General features: G+C 26.2%; 2 protein-coding genes across 4 annotated transcripts; both read right to left on the bottom strand.

Annotated features, from left to right (window-relative positions):
- Nucleotides 1-167: 167 nt before the first annotated feature.
- Nucleotides 168-2942, bottom strand: LOC130976317 (uncharacterized). Its single transcript, XM_057901154.1, has 4 exons — nt 2039-2942; nt 1482-1722; nt 834-951; nt 168-718 (listed from the first exon to the last, which is right to left on the bottom strand). The coding sequence occupies exons 1-4, from the start codon at nt 2707-2709 to the stop codon at nt 627-629; spliced, it is 1122 nt and encodes a 373-aa protein (XP_057757137.1). The 5' UTR covers nt 2710-2942; the 3' UTR covers nt 168-626.
- Nucleotides 2943-10453: 7511 nt separating this feature from the next.
- LOC130977095 (protein LAZY 1-like) lies at nt 10454-14719 on the bottom strand. 3 transcript variants are annotated; one of them, XM_057902103.1, is made up of 5 exons: nt 14581-14719; nt 14413-14482; nt 13079-13977; nt 12109-12307; nt 10454-10800 (listed from the first exon to the last, which is right to left on the bottom strand). In XM_057902103.1, the coding sequence occupies exons 1-5, from the start codon at nt 14584-14586 to the stop codon at nt 10781-10783; spliced, it is 1194 nt and encodes a 397-aa protein (XP_057758086.1). In that variant the 5' UTR covers nt 14587-14719; the 3' UTR covers nt 10454-10780. The 3 variants fall into 3 exon arrangements, with proteins under 3 accessions (XP_057758086.1, XP_057758087.1, XP_057758088.1); XM_057902104.1 differs by having other exon boundaries at nt 13079-13953; XM_057902105.1 differs by lacking the exon at nt 14413-14482 and having other exon boundaries at nt 13079-13953; nt 14581-14674.
- Between the last annotated feature and the right edge of the window lie 8890 nt (nt 14720-23609).

The raw sequence follows: 23609 nt of genomic DNA, 5'->3' as shown, positions 1-23609 counted from the left end.
TCCTTTATTCCTGAAGTAATAAGAAATGATTATGTTGTCAAAATGCACTTCCCTTGGTTTGCGACACAAACATCACCATCAATTGCTGGCACTGTTGATTTCATTCAATTCAAGAAATCCACTCGGATGTGACATTCTCTGCTGGATTGAAACTTTGAACTAAAAAGTAAAAAATGACTATGATGGCCAGAAAAGAAGCCACTTCATTAAATTGGTGAAAATATAAAAAAAAACTCAGATACAATTCTTCCGTTTTGAACAACACACTACCTAGAAGGTACACCTCTAATCCACTGAACTCAACAACATGAACAACAAAAAAAACAGAAGCCGGTGAAAAACTAGGGAAAATTACTCTAGGGGTAGTAGCTCAAACTCTGCAGGGCAAAACCTGCTAAGTCAACAAATGTCACAAGAGTCAAAGATGATTGATTCTAAATGTCAGCAACAAAATGATGAATGCCTAGGCAAAATGAGATCCTCCTTGAGGCCAGGAATAGTACTATCAGGAGAACCAGAGAGATGGCAGGCCAAACATTTTTCAAGAGGCGCCATAATAAATAGGGCAAAGGAATTCTACTTCTAAACTCATTTGTCTACTCCACAAAATTGCAGGCCCTGAAGCCTCACAGTACAACAGCAACCTTTTCTTGCGAAACAAAGGCAGATGGATGTGCAATAAGGGGCTCATAATGGTCAGCTCCAGCGCCACACCAACCTGCAATAAGGGGAATTACTTAGAAATTTCATTAGGAAACAAACACCATGGGAAGAAAAACACGAAAGGGAAAGCATGAGCAAAAATAGTTATGTACAATCTTGTTCTGCATTACCTGTTCCTTTCATGAAAAGGAAGAAGGGAAGCTCTGTAACTTGGCTCCTTGGACGGTGGGGAAGGAAGAAAACACAATTTTCTTCATCAACCATGGCATCAGAACCATGTGCTTGCACCTGAAGATGATAACAAATTCAGATGGAGAGTTTGTTGATGGATAACCACTCACAAACATGTACATAAAGTTATATTCCTGTTCATATAATTGATCCTTCGGTACATGTCTATATCATTTGCTACAATATCAGGAGCATGCAACAAATACACGATGACAAACGTGGGAAAATAAGAAATTAGGATCTCCACAAATACACCATTATAAGGGTCGTTAAGCAATGATATCAGGTCACAATCAAACCTGTAAAGAGGAGAAGTACAAAATTCAACAAGCAACAAATAATTAGATGTGTTACATTTTACACAGGTCTAACACAATAATATCCACAGTAGCAGGCCAAGACTCCAGTTACATGCTATTAAATTCAACTATGCAGTGATTCATCAAATTATAATACTATAAAAAATAATGCAACAACTTGCATCAACAAAATAGTTAGAAACAACACACATATTCACACAAGAACCTCTAAAACATGGCAACATCGTTGTGGAATATCAATCCAAAAGCTCCCCATATTTTTCTTACCACATAAATCTCACGCTTGAACTCAGTTGCAAGGCACTCAATAGCAATATCATCACCGAAAGCTGCAGCATGACCTTCTCTGTTCTCATCTACAGATAACAAACCTTCCTCAGTATATTGCAAAGTGATGATATCATATTCATCATCAGCAGAACCAGAGATCAACATGTATTTGGCCCAACTTGGACCATCATTCACCGGAATACACCTCTCTTTGTAAATAGACTCTGCCGCCATTTCTCTTCAATCATAAAACCAAAAAACACCACAAAATAAAAATCACACAGCGGAAAAAAAAAAACCACCACCACAATTGAAATTTATAATTCAACAATCTTCAAAACAAAATATTCGGAAACGATTTCATTTTTTATTTTCAAACTCAAAAAATAAAATGTAACAATAGAGATTGTGCAGAATAGTTTCACCGATGCAAAATCCAGAGTAGGCTTTTTTTTTTCTTATTTATTCAATGTGTTTTTCTACAGATTTTTCTTCAGCTACTCGAAATCGATTTCCAAGAACGAGCGAATCGTTAAGAAAGAAAGAAGCGATACCTTTGCATGCCGAGGTGAACGAGCTCTTCGATGGCCGAATCGAGGGCGAACCTGTCCTCTTTCTTGGCCAACAACTTCACCTCTTGAACGACGTGAATCCCCCAACCGTTCTTCAGATCCGGCGAGTACATGTGCCGGATCGCGTCGTCTATCGCTTCTCTCTCCTCAAATCCCGCAGATCCAAGATCCTCCAGAAACCTTGCTACCGTCCTCCGCCGCAGCTCCCGCACGTCGAATCCTCCGTCGTCGTCGCCTCCTAACATCGCTTTCCGCGACGCCGTGAAGAGGCAGTTACCGTCGGAGGAGACCTCGCCGCCGTGAGAGAGGCGGAAGACGACGGATCTGAGAGAAGATGACGACGGCGAGGAGGAGGAAGACGAAGAAGAATCGTCATCGTCTTCCTCATCCTCCGGCGGTGGCTTCCACAGTACGCCTTTAGCGTGCAGCCTCTGCAAGTGGCGCCGCTGCTGGTCCTCCAGACCTATAACGTCCTCCCAACCGCCGCCGACGCCTCCAGCGGCGGCAACGTTGGTCGGAGCGACGAGATCTACAGCTCCGATGGCGTCCATCGGCGCGGTAGATTTCGGATCCCGCCAAGGAAGAGCCGGCGATGGCGAACCTTGGAACGGTTCGGCGGCGACGGTGGTGGAATCGCAGAGAAGCTTCCCCATTGTTGCAGAGATTCAATGTGTGTGGAATAACGGTTTTTCTTTTTGTCTTTTTTTTTTCTTTTTCAAATTTTTTTTCGGTTTTCTTGGTTTGTGTGGTTTCAAAGGTGGGAAGAGTTGCAGAAGAGAGAGAGAGAGACAGAGAGAGAGAGAGGAAGAGAGAGAGTTAGGTTAACGGATAGATGGACGGAGCGGGAGAATGAGACACGTGGATAAATCTGAACGTTAACGTTATTCTGTCCTTTCTGACTGTTCCTCCTCACTCCGAATATTCTATTTATATTTTTTTCTTAATTACCGTTACCATTATTAATATAACATAAGATAAATTATTATTATTGTTACAAAAAATCTAACAAATCCCTAATGAAAAGTTTTTGTCTAATATACTTATTATTAGTTCCCCATCAAAAAAAAATTATTATTAGTTATAGTTATTAGTTTATAATAAAATTATAAAAGAATAAGAAAAAAAATAGAAAGAAATTTTATTGATTGATGTTGATTGATTGAATTATAAATGTAAAATTAAATATATATATATAGAGAGTATTGTATACGAAGATAAAAGTAAAGATAAGATAATAAAGATTAAAATGATAATTGAATTTATTTATTTTATTGGGTTAAATTTATGAGTTATGAAAAAAAATTTTATTGTTGCCATGAATTAAGGTGAAAGAATGATTTAATAGTTTATATTTAATTGTCTTTTTCTCTTACTAAAATTATTAATTAAATATTGACGATAATACTAACCAAAAAAGAAAAATCTAAAAGGAAAAATAGTAAATTGCCTATGAAAGAAAATAATGGGTGAAAAATAATTTAAAATTCTAAAAATGGTGATATGAATTACTAAGTTAAAACTCTTAATTATGCTGATATTCAAAGAATTAGTTTTAAATTATGATACCTTTCTAAATACATTTTATTATTATAATAAACGTGAAAAAAATTAAACTATTATGTATATATATTAAAAATAGTTTTAAAATATATAAAATAATAAATAAAGTGATTAATTAATTTGATAGCTGATACATAAACATTTTTAAAAAAAAATTAGTAAGTTCAGTTAACAAAACAGTGGTATGAAAGATGAGGCTGAAAAATACAGAATAATATTAATATGAAATAAGTAGTAATATTTTGGAAATAGTTGGGTTATAATATTGGCCACGAAACGTGGTTGTTGGGGTGGCATATGCTCAATGCTTCATTGGTGGACCAACGATGATTGGAGGCTGCAACACCATCAACCATACCCCATATGTTTTTTATTATATTGCATTTCGACAACTCATTTTTCTCATGCTTCATCATAACCCCACTCTGTTTCCTTCAACCTCAACGAGAGAAAAGAAGCTATTAATAAATTGTGTGTTTGAAATAGTAGTAGAATAAGATAGTCATTAGTTTTTTATGGGGCACAATATGGTTGAAACTTGAAAATAGGAATAATTTAACTTTGTGATCAATTTTTTTACAAAAAGGTATCTATAGAACCGAAATAAATCAATTTGATCAAAGGGGAATGATTAGGCAAATAATATATTTAACTCAAACTCAAGATCTGAACCATATCCATTATTATATTTTATTATTATTATCGAAGTTAATTGTGACGTGATAGAGAATTTTTTACTGTAAAAATTTACGTATATTTATTTTTTATGTAAAATTGATAGTTAAAAATTATTAGATAATAATTTAGTTAAATTTATTAAATAATTTAACAATTATTGATTATTAATTTCATATAAAAAAACTGCTATCCCAATTCATAAGGCTTCAATTCGATATTATTTCATGTAGGTATCTCCATGAGTTCTGGATAAAATTCCATCATTTTTTTTTACATGAAAATTTATTTTGTATATACAGATATAAATAAATTAGTTTTTGGTTGTTTATAGTATTTTTTAACCTGATAAATCAAAGACTAATCCATCAGACATCACAGATCTAAACTCTATTTAAGGATCTGTCGTTGGCCAATGGAAATACGGGAGAAATAAATTAGTTTTGATATAATCCCATGTGCATATTGGTAAGTTTGAAAAAATTTCTTTAAAAAATTTACAAAAAATTGATTGGACACAACTTAGCCCACAGTCTAATCTTTTTGGATTAGGCCCAAATGTGTATTTAAAAAGTAAAACATAATTAAATGAATACATTGCTAACCAAAGAAAAAAACAACAACAAAAACAACAAATGGACATATTTCTTTGTAGGAGAAATTGCTAAGAAAACTTTTAGTAATTTAACATCTTGAACGTCTTAAATATTATATTTTATATCAATGTAAATATCTAGTTGCACAATCTAGTATTCTTATATTTGGATGTAGCCCTCCATTTTAATGTTTAAACTTTAAACATTCTATTTTCGTCAATTTCTTTAAGATTTTAATAAGGTTCATTTTTAAATACTTCTTATAAGATCGAATAGTATATTCTTTAATCTTTGCTAATTAGACAAAATTTTAACTCTCTATTTTGTTATATTTTATCTAAATTGTTAAGATTTAAAATGATAACTTGTTTAATCAAGTTAACCGTATTTTTTTTTTAAAGAAAAAATTAAATGAGATACATGTTATTTTTAAAAAAGAATAAAGCCTGTGATATGCTATTTATTTAGTATCTCTAATTACAAGTTACTATCCAAGAATTATTTTACTTCCTAAAACACATTAGCATTGCCTTAGTAAATACAAGGTTTAATTATTATGTTACTCTTTATAAATTTGTTAAATTTGTAATTAGGTCTTTATTTTTTTTTCAATTAGATTCCTATTAGGAATGTTCACGGGTTTGATGAAACCAGGTTTAATGTGACCTAGATCCGACCCAAAATATATACCGATCCTATTTGTTAGATCCGAATTCGGTCCTAGACCAGATGAAACTTATATATTTTCGGCTGACGATTATATTGGTAAAAATTGGGTGAAAATCGGGCCGTTAACATTACGTTACCTTGATACGTTTTTGTAAGCTAGTATGTGAAAATATCCAAATTTCCAATACTTCAACCATTATTTGATATGGTAAAATTTACTTAGAAAAATATAACAAGAACTAACCCTTCTCTAAAATTAAAGCATAACCATAATCAATACTAATATTGTCTAATAACACCAAATATTTAAATCAATACAAATAATACAATATTATACATTACTCTAAAATATTATGCATTTTAAACTTAAAACATTAATTTATAGTCTTATAATGACTAATAACACAAATTATTAAAGTTTACAATACTTAAATTTCACATAAGAATAGTCATCATCCATCACTAATAATACAAAATATTAATTGTGTATGATGACCGGGCCAACGGACCGAATTCGGGTGACCGGAGCTATGGTCCGGTCCGACCCGAAATAACGACTTAGTATAATTTTGAAATCTTATCCGGCCCTAAACTCAGTAAAATCACACTAAATTAGTCCCTAAAATTTTTGGGACTGGACCTGGTCTTCGAATCGGACCAGACCATACACACCTCTAATTTCTACACTGCTTTTAATGTTATAATTAGGTCCTTCTTAATATAAAAAATATTTGAATTAATTGAATATTTTTTCGTCAATTAAAAGTATTTATAAATTAATATATAATTAGATATTTGACTATATGTATTTAGGAAAAAATATTGGGTTAATTTTAATTTTTTGACATAAAAAATATCAAATAACAAAATTAAAAATAATGATAAGAATTCAATTAAAAAAAAAGTATAAAAACCTAACTGAAAATTTAATAAAACGGCTATAAAACTAACAGAATAATTGAACCTAAATACAAACACTCTTATATGTTCAAATATCATAGTTATATTAAGAATCCATAAATATTATTATTTCTTATAATCCGTAAACTATATAGAATCGCTAAAACTAAAGTAAAACATATGAAAAAATATGAAATAAAAATGTATGGTTAGAATGTAGAAACCTCTATGAAAAAAAAAAAAAAAACACATATCTACATGCATACAGAATCTAACACAGTACATAAAATTCTTTAGACCACAAAATTATATCCTTTTGTGTAAAGTATGTGCAAAATAATTTAACATGTTTGTGTCTCCTGAGGTATAAGAACATGTTACATAGTATACGAACATCACACTTATACTTAGAAGGATTTTTTCTTGTCAGTGGTTGCCTAGGAAACTTGGTGTGTATTATTATGTGACAAAGGTAAAGGGAAACACATTATGCCTAGGAATCTATTAAGTACCTTTTTAGTAATTGTATTAAGATTTTTTTCTATAAAAATAAATATCTCTTTGAAGGAAAATTATTATGGAACATAAACATTGAATGACAAGACAAAAGCATAAACAAGTAAAACATTTTTATTTTAATGTAAAATGCATCTAATTTTTTATTCAATCTAATAAGAGTTTAATTTTAATATACTGACATGATAAAGAATTTTATATAATAATTTAATAATTAGACTCATAAATATACTTAAATTACTTTTAAAATAATGAATTTAAAAATTAGTCATTTTTACAAATATGATAATATATAATTAGTTATCTTTGTAGAATTCTTTTACACAGTGTATGTATAAAAATTAAATTTACCAAATAGTACCAAAAAATATAAATAAAAAGAAAAACACAATTTTTCTTATTTTTGTCTCAATAATTCTGTAACATCCTCTGAAAATACTTACTAGATGGTAAATACCATGCTTAGAGTAGTCTTTTAAGATTTTTATTTTAATTTTTAGGAGCATTATTATTTTATTGAATGGTTGGTTCTTGTGTAAAAGCTAAGCATGTAATATTAAAAGGATTTAAGTGCTTACCCTTAAATAGCATTGATGTTAAATCAATTGTAACTTTCTAACAACCGGTTTGTCACATTATGGACATTTTTAGAATAGTGCTCTTAGGTAGCGTTTGGTGGAGAGATAGAGATAGAAAGACTGAGATTAAAAGATAGGGATTGAAACAAATTTCAGTATTCTGTTTGGTGTAAAATGTGAGACAGGAATTGAAATAAGAATGAAACTCTAATTTAATTTGCACAAAAGATAAAATTGAAATTAATTAATTGAAATGAAAGTATTTTAGGTATAAAATGTTATTAAACTTTCAGTCTCCATCTCTAAAAATTTCAGTCTCCTGTGTCCCTATTTTTTGGAGGTACTGAAATACTGAAATTTTGGAGATAGAGACAAAAATTTTAGTACCAATCTCTGAACTAACAAACACGATATTGAGTCTCAGTCTCTCAGTCTCTGTCTCAATACCTGAAACAAACGCTACCTTATTGTCATTGGTACGATTATTTTTATTGGTCAATCATTTTTGGATATAATTGAAATAATAATAGAGATTGAAACCACATTTAATTGTCTATTGTTGATGAATCTGTTCGGAAAATTAAAAAATATACAGTAATTTTAGAAATCAAGTCTTTTACATAACCAAACTTAAAAAAGTCACGATATATACGTATTCTTTCGTTCGCTACTTTCATCTTTTCTTTCTTTTTCTTTTTCCTTTTTATTCATTTTTTATTTTTCAATTAATTTCTTCTTCTTTTTTTCTTTTTCTTTTTTCATCATCATCATCATCATCATCATTTTATTTTTCTTTTTTTTTAATTTTTTATTTGTATTTTTTTTTAATTTTACAAAAAATAAAAATAAAAACAGAATACAAAAAATAATAATAATAATAATAATGATGACCACGATGAAACAAAAAATGATATTAAAATTTTTTATATAAAATACAAAAATAAAATAGAAATGAAGAAGAAGATATGTTAGGAAAAATTTTAGTGTCATAATTAAAAATTTTCAATAATATTTTTCAAAAGTTTTGATATTATTTATTTTTTATAACTTTTAATTCGTTGAGAAATTTTCTATATTACTATTAAAAAATTTGGCTGTCAAAATTTAGAAATTTTTTGTATCAAGTTAAAAAAATTTTGATATTATTTTTTATCATCGTCATTATTTTATTTTTCATTATGGTCATTTTCTTCTTCATCTTCTCTTTCTTATTTCACTTTTTTATAATTTTGTTGTTTTTATCTTCTTAAAAAAATATCAAAAAAATTACAATAATATCAAAAGAAAAAGGAGAAGAAATAAAAAAAAATGCTTCAACATCAGTAATAAAAAAAGAGAAGGAAAAGAAAACACCCAAAAAAAAATACACAAAGAAAAAGTGTATAATTTACGCATATTTTGTGTGAATGCTTTTTGTTGGGTTGGATTAACTTTACTTATTAATTAATAAAAATACTTGGTTGTTTAGCGAAACTAAAAAATATAGCTAAAATTGCTACTTTTAACATGCAGGTGTATTTAGAGTGGTTACTGCCCCCTAATAGTTTAAACATTATTATTAGAGAGGAGTTCTACTCTTTTTTTTAGGTTTTTTTTTTATGTTATTTTCAATCACAAAAAAATTTCATTACCTTAGTATATCCAAAAAATCAGTTATCATATTAGCTATTGGCATAACTAAAAAATAAAATATTAAAAATAAATCATAATTACACAAATATATAATTACTGATTTAGTAGTTAATTTTTTTATGTGTACTTAATATTTTTGTACTCGTTATATATACAACATTATCTTATTTTATTATGATTATATTATTTTAACCTTTATTAATAAAAGGATAAAGCATTATTTTGGCCTCTTATATTTGGGCTAAATCTTAATTTAGTCGCTAATATTTTAAATGTCTTATTTTAGTTCTCAAAAATTTTATATAGATTTATTGTTATACCACCTTTAAATTTGATATGATTCAGTGATGTGAATATTAATAACAATTTTAATTAAGTCATTTTTTTATTTTTAGATATTAAAAAAATATAACTAATTTTTTTTAATATTTCATCTTTTTATTTTTTTTTTCTTATATAACCTTAAATCCTAACAATTAATTATTAATACTCTAAAATCAAAGAAAAATTATTTATAATAGGGATTGTTATTAAATAGTCGATTTAATTTTATTTACCTACTATAATATTATTGCATCTTAAATATATTAAATGTTCGTATTAGATTTAATAATAGAATGATATTAAATCTGTTTAAAATTTTTTGAGGTTAAAATTAGACGTTTAAAATGTTAAGACCAAACAAATAAAAAATTGTAAAAACTAAGGAGAGATAAAAAAAGATATGTATATATATACGTCAAATTGTCATCAACGATATTTTAATTTAGGTAGATCATTGAAATAAATAAAAAATAAGGTCATATCATCGTCCCTCAAATGAATAATTATAATTGAGTTCTAAATCTAATTAAAGCTAAATTCCAAATCATTAATTAGTTCCAAATCAAGAAATTAAACTTGAGATATTTAGTGAATAATAAATCAATAATTTTTTTATGATATCTGATAAAAATGTGAAAGAATAAGAAAAGAAAAGAATGCGAATTTTTATTGATTGATTAAATGCATGATTGAATTGTATTGAAGTGTGTTGTAAATTATGAGGGTAAAACTAAATATATATAGAGCATTATTTTATGAAAGATAAAAGTAAATAAAGATAAGATAAAAATAATTAAAGAGAATATAAAGATAAAATAATAAAGACTAAAATTATAATTGAATTTATGTATTTTATTGTGCTAAATTTATGAGTTACAAAATTTTTTTATTATTGTCATGGATTAAAGTAGAAAAATAATTTAATAGTATCCAAACATCATGTGATTGTATAGATAAATTCATGATTACAAGAGAAATCCTTACAGTTTCACATTGACCACCACTATGAGGTAGACAATGAAGATGTGATCATGACTACCTCAATTATTAACTTAATCATCCCAATTAAGTTGCTTTTTCTTCTATATATGATAATAACAACAACAATAACAAATAAATAAGTTCAATAATGTATGTTACAACTTATTACAAGCACTGATCATGATAAAAAATAATAATCATAGTAATAAGAACATACATATATAACATTTCCTCATCACTATCGATAGAGGGTATAACATCTTAGAAACCAGCTCAAATTCCACCTTTCCCTTTCAGAGCTCTAGAACTAAGTCTGCATTGCACACAAAATTAAATTAAAAAATGTTAAAAATAAATTTTATATGGTACATGTATATTCATTATTATAGTCAAAATTAAGAGTGTGTTTGGTTTTTATTTTGTATTTTTAATTTTTAATTTTATTATCTTTTATTTCTAAAATTTTGTAAATAAAAATTAAATTTTATTTTTTTTATTATTTTCTCTTTTTTATATGAAATTCCAAAAGCATAAAATATTAAAAAAAAACAGATTCTAATTTTTTTAACCAACAATTCACTAGAAAAATAGTAAATGAATAAAGATTTAAGAGAAGCAATTAAAAAAATGCTAGTTGTCCTTTAATTTTCAGTTTTTATTTAACATTTTTAAAGATTTATTATTGTTTTAATTAATTTAAATATTTACTTTTTACGTATTAAGTATTCAAAAAATCAGGAGAATTATTTATTTTTTATTTTCTTTTTTTTAAATTAAATAAAAAATAATATTTAAAAAATACTTAATTGCACTGAAGAATTAATAGAAAAATAAAAATGAATTAATAGAGAAAGATATTCGAGTTAGGTTCGAATTTCAATAGTGTGAAAAATGAAGTGTTAGGAGAGTTTTGAACCCTAGTGTTTGACCAGACTTGATCTCCAAATATTAGTGGTTGATATGAAAGTGGGGATCGAAAAAGAACAATTGACTAACCAACAATATTATCTGGGACCAGCATATATATAAAACCTTTTAAGACTTTAAGATTGCAATGATGAAGTTTCAGTTTTTTACCACATGCTTGCACATCCAATAATGTTTCAACTTGAAACAACAACAAATTAAAAGTCATGTTGTAAAATCATGTTAAGTAGTGCATGTGACTCATCAGAAGGTTAAACCAACAGCAACCTTACAAATTAAACTTATGGTGCTTTTATCAAGATGAAAATTCAGGTGCAGTCGATTTTACGTGAAGTTGATAATTGATAGTCGTTAGATGAAAATTTAGTTAAATCAGTCAAATCATCTAATAGTTCTCAATTATCAACTTCACATGAAGTCGACTGCACCTGAATTTCTACCTTTTATCAATCAAAATACTGTAAATTAATTTGTACCGAAATATATCAATAATATTTAAAAAACAATAAAAAAAAATTCATCCGAACAGTTTTAAATTGTCTTCTTTAATATTTATTAGTTATTACTAAAAATAAATGTGATGTCAAATGTTATGTGTATAAAATAATTTTAAATATTATTTCTTTAATATTACCGAAATATTTCTTTAATTATTTCGAAATGAAGAGAAAAGTGTATTAAATTTGATACTTACAATCTGCATCTGTTTTGATCCAGTGCTCCCTGTTGATGAATGAATCTTCATTTTCATCATAATCTGGATGAACCATTTCACTACCTTTGATGTCACTCATAATCTTCTTCTTGTTCTCATTTTTTCGGTGTTGTTTAGAATATTTATGTGCAGCTGTTGAGCTTTCTGGATGAACTTTCTTGCGAAACATATGCAGAATCTACATATATACATGCCAGAGTTATAGTTATATATATGCATTATATTTATGTAAAAAAAATTATATTTTACACATAAAATAATATTTATATAATTTTTGTGTATATTTTAATATATACAAAAAATGTAAAAATATTATTTTTTAACCTTTTATAAAATTTATTATAAAAGGTAAATAGTATATACTCTTACATTAAAAAGATATCATAAAAAATTATTATAATTTACTTAAATTTACAAAATAGTAAATTTCTTAATAAAAATTCTTTTAAAATTGACTAATATTATACATAATGATTATAATATCTCTTAGATGACTTATTATGTATACAATAAAATTGTCAATATATATAATATATTATAATAATACAAAATACAAGAATTTGGTCAAAAAGCATGCAACACATTATTCCTTCTAATGAAGATATCATTATTTGTTACTGTTTTAATACAATAATATTAAAAGTACATATAATAGGATATGATAAGTTATAAAACATGAATAATAATAATAGATGCATATTATGGTACCTATATATATTTAATTAATTTATTAAAAAAAATAAAAATTAATATTTAATTTAAAATATATATAAATAAATAATTTTTAAATATTTAAAATTTATCATAAAAAATAAATTCGACAATTTCAACATCAAATATATAAACACCAAAAAATTTGTCATAATAATAATAATGTGCATTATAAAAAATTCAACCTATTTTTCTATTAGTCATGAATACATATATATATACAACTTTTGATATCTACCTTATTGAGTTTTGTCTCAGCAGCACAGGAAGAAGAATCATTCATTGATGTGGAGTTCCTTGAAGAAGCATGATGAAGGATCCTTTTCTTCAGCTTCTCTTTCACCATATTCATGGCAGACTTATCACCTTCTCTTTTCTCTTCCTTATTTTCATTATTGTTATTATTCTTTGCGCACTCTTCAGCCAACTTGCTTCTCTGAAACAATTCTCCAAGTGAAGTTCTGTGCTCTTTCTTTGTCGTCATCGTTGTCGCTGCTGCTGTTATAGTCGAAGAAGAAGAAGAGGAGGTTCTTGTTGTCTCGGACAACTCAATCGCTGTTCCAAAGAGATAACCCTGGAGTGGACAAACAGAACCACCATTATTGTTGTTGTGAGTTTCTGTTATCGGTTTTCCACTAAGAGTGATTATGCTGACATGGCTACTCCGTCCAGTGCTGACATGGCTATTCCGCCCAGTGCTGACGTGGCTGTTCCTTCCGGAAGAATAATAATCAATGCTGACATCATCATTTGTTTCAGCCCCGAGAACTTTTTCAAGCTCATCGTTAATGAGCTTGAGATCGTTCTCGGTGACTTCGTCTTCTTTCTGAGTGATACTTTCGACAGAAATGGCGAAAGTCGGAGTGGATGTCGGGTCGGAAACAACCTGATCCGAGGAAGATCCAAGTGTTCCTATTGCTAAGAACCCAGGGAAGAGATCATCATCACACATTGAAGATGGTTCAATATAATAGTCTTCAGTTTCTTTTGTTGAATCTATGCCTGCAAAGGATTTTCTCATAACCTTTTGATTCATCATCATGTTCTTGAAAAGCTTGACACCATGGTTGTTTGGTTTGAGATAGTTTTGTTCATCATCAAGTGGTGATTGCCCTGAAAGACAATTGCAAGAGTTCCCTGTGACACAAAAAAAAAAAAAATGTATATATGGGAATGTTTGAATTTGTGAAATTGACTTATTTTTCTTATAGTAATAATCCTAAAGTTTATAAAATACAAAAATTTTCATTATAAAAAAAAATTAAAGAAAAGAAAAATTCGTCACAAATCCCAATTTAAACTATTTTTCTTTTTCTTCTGTTTAATACGAAAAATGATATTTATACTATTTTTTTATACGTCTTTTTTATATATTATTTATGGTATAAAAAATCAATATGTTATATTCTCTTATTTGTTACTTCTTATCTAAAATTAAAAAAAATGTATAAGAAAAAAATAAAAAGAAAAATGCATATAACATTCATCTTCTTTGGTTCATGCTATACAACAGCTAAATAATATGATGATGTTTTAGAAGAAATATGTATATATAAAATATCTTATTATTACCTATGACCAAGTCTTTGAATGGTTCACTACTATTATTCTGGCGAAATTTCCTATGCATCCAGCCAAGTAACTGTATATACAGCAAAGAAATAATGTAGAAACAAACTTAGAAAAAAGGGTATAAATTAAACTTGAATTTGCTTCTACTATAGGCAAAATTGATCTTACCTTCATCTTTTGGTGATGATGGTATTCAAGAGAAAAATCTTTGCTTCAATTCGCCAACTTGTATGTGTGAGGATTATTAGTTGAAGAAAGAAACTACTCTTTTTATCAAAGCTTAATATGATTGTAGTTTATAATAATAATAGAATATATAAGAAGAAATTGATGAAGAGGAGTAGTGATGTCTTATACATTATATTTGAGAAAAAAACAGAGAGATACTTACAAATATTATTTGCTGTTATTTCTCAACATTAAATCAGCAAGTGGGTCCTAAACATTGCCATGCAAAGGTCGAATTCATAGTATAAGGCTTATAATTTTTTTTATGCATTTGTAGTGTGTGAAATTATATTTAATTTATTTGTTAATTCTGGAGTCCATAATAATTATTTTTTCATTTTTGTCATATACACAAGTTGTCTCATATCTTATGTGTTATATATATTTTCAGCAAGCATATTGTTCAGTATTGGGAAAATATAATAATTAATTAGATTTATTTAAGTTATTATTATATATTGATAAATTAATCATTAAAAAAAACTCTAACACTAAAATTAAGTCAAAAAAATGTTCTGAAAATTTTAAAATTACAGCTATATATAAGAGTAGGTACAAGATATTTTAGTTCTGAGAGATGGAATTAAAAATACTTCATAGAACATAAATTTGTAAGATCTAAAATGTAATACTCACTCGTCAAAACACATCATGTTAGAGACAAGTATCCACACCCTTATAAGACATGTTTCGTTTCCTCTCCAATCAATGTGGAATCTTACATAAGATTGGAATACAAGATTGACACAAATTTTTTTATTTCGGGTCAACATCTCTACAAGAATAGGAGTGTATTAGTAAGATATATTTGTAAGAGATTCCGACGCTCATGTCAAAAGAGTTTTTGAGTAAAAATAATAATAATATTATGAAATTATGAATGTATATATTGTGGGATGTGAGAACTGCATATCTAAATAATTCTCCTATTTATATTTGTTGTCTCTAAAAAAATGATGAATTCAGTTAATATTTTTTATATTTTTAAAAAAGTTTAGATAAAATAAAAAATATCTCTTTAAATATAAAAATACAATTCAAATATAAAGATATGAACTCATATTTAGAATAATGTTACAAAAAATACCACTCTTTTTAATGTATTGTATGCAAAACTCTAATGCAGATCTAATTCATTGAAACGATATCACTACAGATCTTTGGTATTCTCTTTATGTCTAGCTCATTTGGTTCTTTTCCATTATGAGGAAACATTAGATATATGTAACAATATCTCACACATAAACAATTATCTCTCTTTAATAATGCACATACATTTTAATTTTATTATTCTTCCTTAACATAAAGATAGTATGTCCTAATGGTCCCTCTGTCTTATAATATTCATTACATCCCCAATTTGGAAAAACATAGTATGTAGTGTACTATGAAGTAATAGACTAAGCTTTTTTTTCATATGAAAAGGAAAAAAAAGTCTATATTTCAAAGTCGTTAATAATTTAATATTATAATGCTTTAATAATATTTTTTCTCTTATAAAATTTTTTATAATTTTTTAAATATCTCTAATCATTATTTTAATTTTTGATATTTAAAATAATTTCATTTTAGTTCTAATATTAATTCTAAAATAATATTTATATTCTAAAATCAGTCATTATATTTTTATTGTGTATAAATATATACATATATAACATATTTTTAATGTATATTTTAATATATATTTTATTTTGATGACTGATTTTGATATAACTACCACTCTCTCACCAACAATATTTTTCACTCTAACTATTAAGCTGCATTGAGTACATGACAAAGATAAAATATTGAGAATAAGACATAAAGATTAGGGATATAAAATTTTGTGTTTTGTATTATATTTGGTGATAAATTAAAATAAATTAGGGGAAAATAATTTATTTTTATTTTTTTCATCTAAAAAGTTTGAGAAGAAAAATATAATAATAAAAATATATAATTATAAAAATTTAACAAGAATAATAAAAAAATAAAAAATAAATTGTGTTTCTTATTAGTGTCTTTGTATCTTTTCTGTTAGGATAGATACAAAATATACTAATTTAATATCTCTAGACATAATATTTTTATACGGGATCCTCTCCCCTTTGATCTATTCAGCTTTGTTGCCTCTTTCAAAAAAATAGATGTAAATAGCCGACTTCGATGACTTTTCTTCAATCGGGCCTAGTTAGAAGTTAGAACTCTAATTATCACTTCTTATTTATCTAAAGCATTTATTTTATAGAACGACTTGCCCTAAACAAAATAATCTCTCTAACGATGAGAAATTGAATCTTCAATGTCCTATCCTTATAAACAAATGCAACCTATATAACAAAGTTATTATTTTTTTTTACTTTTACTCTTAATTCATGAAAGTAAATTATTTTCCAAATGTGATTCTGCATAATCTAGAAGCCTCATATATAATGAAAAGGTATAATATAAGAACTGTTAATGTCTTGATGGTTAGTATTTCTATTCTTGATTGCCTTATGAATCTCGTATGACTAATACCTAAAGAAAAGTCATATAAAATAAACATCTGAAAATTTTATTTTATAATGAATTATTATTCTTCCGTGATAATAATTTATAATAGTTAATTTTTGTTGTGATGATTTTCCTAAAATAAATCATTTGAACAGGAGGAAGAAAGAGAAGGAGAGCAGTGATAGTAATAATAATGATAATGTTGCGCTGGTGTATTATTGACAATCATGATAATAATAATAATAATAAAGAATAATAATGCCTTGAAAAAATAAATTAAAAAACAAAAATAATTAGCTAATTGGTTCACTATAAAACAAAGAACTTAACAAATATAATTAACACGATTCAAATATGAGAAACACAATTTAATCAAAGCAAAGTTTAATAATATTTAAAAATTTTAGGGACAAAAATATCTAATAATATGCTGTCATGCATCATGTGTAGAATTCGTGGTACATTTTCTATTAATTAACTTGTCAAACATTATTATTATTATTCCATTATTGAAAGTAATTATATAAAGATAGCAACAAGAAATGACTTATATATATATATATATATATATATATATATATATATATAGTGATTAATTAACATGGTGTCATGTCATCATGTGTGTAGAATTCGTGGGACGTTCTATTAATAAACTTCTCAACATTCGATTATTGAAGCTAAATTAAAGGTAGCAAGAAATGACTTATAACTTACAAGTTACAAGACATAAAGTGTTTAATAATTAAGTGATTAATCTAGTATATATATCTAATAAGAGCACAATAATGAACTTTGTTGTGCCACGTAGAATATATGCAAACCTTTCAAAACATGCTGGAGAGTTCAGGGTTTAGTGATGTTCAGCCATTGATGATTGGATAATAAAAATTAAATAATTGAGACATACAATAGGAGTATATTTATATGGATGCCTATATATATGTCAACATGTTAAAATATAATTCACAATTAATTAATTCATTATGAGAGGAGGCAAAAAAATATAATATTAAAATGAAAAATAACATTGTTTAAAGACTTTTTACCGTGCCTTTTTTATTAACCTAAATTAATTATGTTCTTAATAATAAAATATTTAATTATTCTATCGATCTATATAATTTTATTAAATTTATAATTAGATTCTTATATTTTTTTAATTAGATCTTTATATTATTTTTAGTTTTGTAATTATATTTTTTTATGTCAAAAATATTAGTAACAGAATATTTTTTTTTAAAAATATGTGATTAAAGATTTAATTATGTTCTTAATTATAAATACTTTTAATTTATAGAAAAATATTTAATTATCTTTAATATTTTTTATATTAGAAAGAATCTAATTAAAAAATTAAAATAAGTGTAAGGATCAAATAAAAAAATTATAAAATTTAAATACAAATTTACTAAAATTATAGAAATTATCAGAATAATTAAACTATAATAAAATTTAAATAATAAATTCATAATCAATTGTATGGATGTGTGTAAAAAGAAACAACATTCTTATATCTATAAATTCTAAATGATTGTAAACCAAAAAAAATGTAGTCACGCATATTTAAAAATATAGTGATACCTTTAAAAAAATAATAGAAGTAAATTAAATAGTAGTATATCTTATCTTAAAATCTCATTTTTTATTACTATTTGTAGGTATATGATGAACCATATTTTTGATGAAGAAGGCAGGAAGTCAGAGTAGTCAACATCATATATAGTTGAGGCCACTTCCTAGTTCCTAGTGATTCATCATTCATCAATGCCCAATTTGCATTGCAACTTGTGTTATTTTCGTTTATTATAGGGTGAATTCTATGATGCCTTATAATTTAGTGTCTAATTTTTGTTTAATTTATTTTTATAATAATTTTTAAATATTTAATAATTATTATTTTTTATATTTTTAAAATTAAATATTAATTTTTAACTCTTTTTTAATAAATTAGACAAACACTTTTAGACGCCATAACAATTATCTTATTATATATTGCCGTGTGCTTTTGAAGCTATGTGCTTCTCTTCTGGTATTGTAACTCGTAACAAAGTTTTGACAAGTAGCGATCAGGGATGTTTGCGTTGCCATTTGAATAGTACAAAATTTATTATATTCAAATACTAATTTTATTTAGAGTGTAATTTAGATCGGATGATTTTTTTTTTTAAAAGAATTTGATTTGATTTGATCTAATTTTAAACTATTTAAATTGAATTTGATTTGAAGTTTTATAAATTAAAAAATTAAATATATATAAAAATTTTAATATTAAATTTTAAATAACTAATACTGATATAATAAGTCTTAATAATATCTTAAAAATTAATAATAATATAACAATAAAAATAAAATTATAAGTTAGTTAAAATAAATAAATAAATAAATAATATTTTAAATATAAAATATTTATTAAATAATAATATAAATAATAAAAAACATATAATAAATTATACATATTATAAATATAATTATAAATATAATAATAAAATAATATTATCCAAGTATTATGTGATTTGAATTAAATTGATTACAAAGGTAAATCTGATATCTGATCCGATCTAATAATTTACAAAAGATAAAATTTAATTAAATTTAAATTAATGTGATTTTAATCGATTTTTAATTTGCATTTGATTGATTAGTGATTTTTATTCGAAACGAATTTTTTAACGATTGACTAATCTGTTTAGATAAGATCTATTTAATTTTTTTATCCTATTATCTATTTTGATTACGTTTTAAGTTTATTAAAAAATTAATATATTTAGATAATCTATCGTCTATATATGTTGATATTATTTAAATACATTAATTTTTTAATAAATTAAAAATAGAGAAATTAAATTTATTTTAAAATTGAAGAAGGATCGTACTGGTGTTTATCCTAATAGTTGATTTGAGCTTTGCACGAATGAAATTCCAAATCTGTTTTTGTACTGTAACCATTATTTCATGATTTGATATCTTATCTGTTGTTACTATGAGATAATGTGAGTTCATTATAAATTAAGAGATAATATTACATACAAATTGGGTTGTTTTTTAATATATTATTATATATGTTGTATTGGTGTAAAAGACTATTTAATTTATTGAAAAATATTTTGAGTATTTACATAATTAACTTTACCTACTGAACAAGCAATACAAATATACATTTCGGCTTATTAATTAATTAATCTTTTAGTCCGGCGAACATATGTGTGATAGTGATATAACACTTTGAGTTATCATTCACATTAGTTATTAATATAAAATATATATTATAATATAAATATACATTAAAAATAAATTAAATTATATATATATTTATACATAAATATATTAATAATTAATTTTAATGTATAAATAATATTTTTATAATATTTTATATATTTTTTATTAATTTAAATTTTTCAAATAAATAAATTTATCTTAGTACAAATTATTGCGCATTTTTTAATACACAAAATAAGATAAAAACAAAATACAATTCTCTTCGATCGTTCTTAAGTAACATCTTTTTAGTGGAAAAATTAAGTGGCATCAGGAGTAGTTCTCAATAATTGTATTTCTTCATCAGAATAAGATAAAGTAAAATATTAAGAAAAAGATGTAAAAAATAAAAATATAAAAATTTATATTTTTTATTTTGTTTGATGATAAATTAAAATAAATTTATTTAAAAAGATTTATTCTAAAAATCAAATTTATTTTTATTATTTTCATTTAAAAAAATTAAAAAAATATATAATAATAATAATAATAATATAATTATAAAAAATTAATAAAAATAATAAAAAATAAGTTATGTTTTTTGTTAATGTCTTTTTTATTAAAATAAATACAAAAATACACTAATAATTCATATTTTATTTATTAAATATAATTTTATATCTTGTTACGGACCACCCTAGGCCCAGTCCACCTACTTGTCGGGTCGAAGCAACACCTCCGACCTAGACCTAAACAAACAACAAAGGAACCCGACAGATCGACTCTCGGATGTCCGACTTGGGTAGCATACGGCCACGCTTCTTGTGCGGACCAAACCACCTAGCTAAAACGGTCGGGTCGGAATTATCGGAATCGGGCACGAATCCTCGACCCGATGGTTAGGACTGCCAACGCTTCCCCACATGGACAGGAGCAGCACAAAGTATCCTGAACAGTGGGCCAGATTACCTTTAGACCCACCTAGCACGGTATATAAAGGAAGAGTTCAGCACTCTCCCCAAGGTACACATCATTTTACTTAATTTGGCTACCAACTCGTACGGACACTGACTTGCTCGTTGGAGTGTCCTTGCAGGTGGCCGCTCCCCCCTGCTCAACACGCTTCCTCTGACGTCATTGACATCCGAATCCTCGCTTCACGTCAATCCAGGGTCTCATCCGTTCCTCCCGTGTCTAAGCACCCGACCTCTTCAAAAGCCGAAATCTCCAGATAATCTTTATATTTCTGTCTCAATATTTCATCTTTGTAAATAAACACATCTTATAATGTGAGGTGTATATTTATTGTATATAATTCTTTCTTTGATGAAAATGAAGAAAAACAAGTTCATAATCAATGAACAGCACATTATGTGTGGCAAGTAGGAGAAGAACATGTATCAACTAACATTGGCGCATTGCAATGTGTTTTTTCTTGCACTGTTGATATGATGAAGCCTCTTCATGTATCCATATCCATATGCATATGCAACTTAAGGAGACCCCTACCCTACTTTATGGAACTTGCAATGTGTACCTTAATGTATGACGTCAGCAAAGTTGTTGTTACCATGTGGGATGTGGCCTTTAATTATTTGCACCTTCATTACTTACTATGGATTATTATATTCTCCTCTTTTCTATCAAAAGCAACCAATAAATTGTATTTGTGAACCAACTTTCATATTTCATACTTTATGTCAAATGGTTTTTGTGATGATGCATTATTGATGAAGCCAACACATCTTTTCTTAGCTTAGATAGGACTACAGTGTTTCAAAATAATCAAGCCTACTAGATGAATAATTCTTTTTATACATGTCATTAAATTATTTATTTTAATTTTTTTCAAGCTAATAAGAGTCAAATTGCACATTTTTTCATAGAAATTTGGGTAATATATATCATAAAATTATTTATCTACAAAATTAATTTACTTAATAATTATTATTATTATTATTTTAAAGTATAGTTTAATTTTGATGTACTGACAATATAATAATTTTATATGATTATTTAACTAAATTCATAAGTTTAGATATCTTTTCAAATAAAATAAATTTAAAAGTTCGTTATTTTTTATTGTTGTGTTAACACATGAATAATTGTCTACATAAAATTCTTTTATGCTAATCGTATATGGAAATTAAAATCCGTAAATTGATAGTAAAAATTGATTTTAGTATTAATTCATATCATATTTTTATTATTATTTTTAAAATAATCGATATCCAAATATTTTGTATTTGCATATGATCACATAATAATATAATAATTTAAATAAATTAATTACTTTCATAAAAATATTTTTAGAGAAAATGATAAATAGGTTCTTGACCGTTTGATCTACAGACATTTAAGTTTTCGAGAATTTAAAAATACATTTAAGTCATTGACTTTTCAAAATCTGAACATATTGATCCCTCATGTTCACTTGGATCAGTCAGACTCAACAGAAAAATCAAACGTGACTCCCGTTATACTGATGTGCTTGATATAGATGCACACGTGAGAGAATTTTTAAAATTTGATAAATTAAACCCAAGGATCGATATGTCCAAATTTTGAAGGGATAAAATTCTTAAGAACTTAAATGTCTACAGACAAAAAAGTTAGAGACCGATTTATCCTTTTCTTACATTTTCATATAAAAATAATATTATAAATTATTAAATAATTTAATAAAATATATTTAATCAAATATATTAAACTATTTAACTATTTACCCTAACTAATAAATATTCAACTACAATTAGTTTCATATGAAATTAATAATTAAAAATTATTAAATAATAATATAATCAAATCTGTTAAATCATTTAATTACTCTTAATTATTAACTTTATAAAAAGTTCACTGCACCTGACATGAGTTTCTAACATATTTACACTGTCATTTGATTAATTTCACTGGAAAATGCGATCCTTAAAGGCAGAAATTATTTTTAATATGGAAATAGAGATGGTATTTTGGTTGAATATCGATATTTAAAGTATATTACAGTATTGTGGAACTCATTCAACACGCCCCCCACGTGTTGATCAATACGCTGTCACGTGTCCAACACGTCCCCCACGTATTGGCCAAAATACTAACACGTGTCCAACACGCCCCTCACGTATTTCATCACACTTCCCACGTATTGACTTTTCACCTACAAAATCTATCTATCTGTAATTATACCAAATAATTTCATTTCCCAAAAAAACACCAATATTTCGTTCATATAAAAAAAATCAGCCCCTTAAAGGAGCCACCTATTTGAACAAATTAAATCCTGTGGGAAAGATGCAAATGGT

The sequence above is a fragment of the Arachis stenosperma genome, chromosome 4 (genome assembly GCF_014773155.1).
Source record: "Arachis stenosperma cultivar V10309 chromosome 4, arast.V10309.gnm1.PFL2, whole genome shotgun sequence".
Taxonomy (NCBI): domain Eukaryota; kingdom Viridiplantae; phylum Streptophyta; class Magnoliopsida; order Fabales; family Fabaceae; genus Arachis; species Arachis stenosperma.
The sequence above is the reverse complement of the archived record's forward strand: the minus strand, read 5'-3'. Positions and strand labels throughout refer to the sequence as shown.

Excerpts from the sequence above, each read along its gene's own strand:
- LOC130976317 (XM_057901154.1), bottom strand. The coding sequence starts at position 2,709 with ATGGGGAAGCTTCTCTGCGATTCCACCACCGTCGCCGCCGAACCGTTC. Across the intron at positions 1,723-2,038 it reads GTTCACCTCGGCATGCAAAG|AGAAATGGCGGCAGAGTCTA; the intron begins GTATCGCTTCTT and ends TTATGATTGAAG. Across the intron at positions 719-833 it reads CCTTTTCATGAAAGGAACAG|GTTGGTGTGGCGCTGGAGCT; the intron begins GTAATGCAGAAC and ends CCCTTATTGCAG.
- LOC130977095 (XM_057902103.1), bottom strand. Across the intron at positions 13,978-14,412 it reads ATTCAAAGACTTGGTCATAG|GGAACTCTTGCAATTGTCTT; the intron begins GTAATAATAAGA and ends TTTGTGTCACAG. Across the intron at positions 10,801-12,108 it reads GATCAAAACAGATGCAGATT|ACTTAGTTCTAGAGCTCTGA; the intron begins GTAAGTATCAAA and ends TGTGCAATGCAG.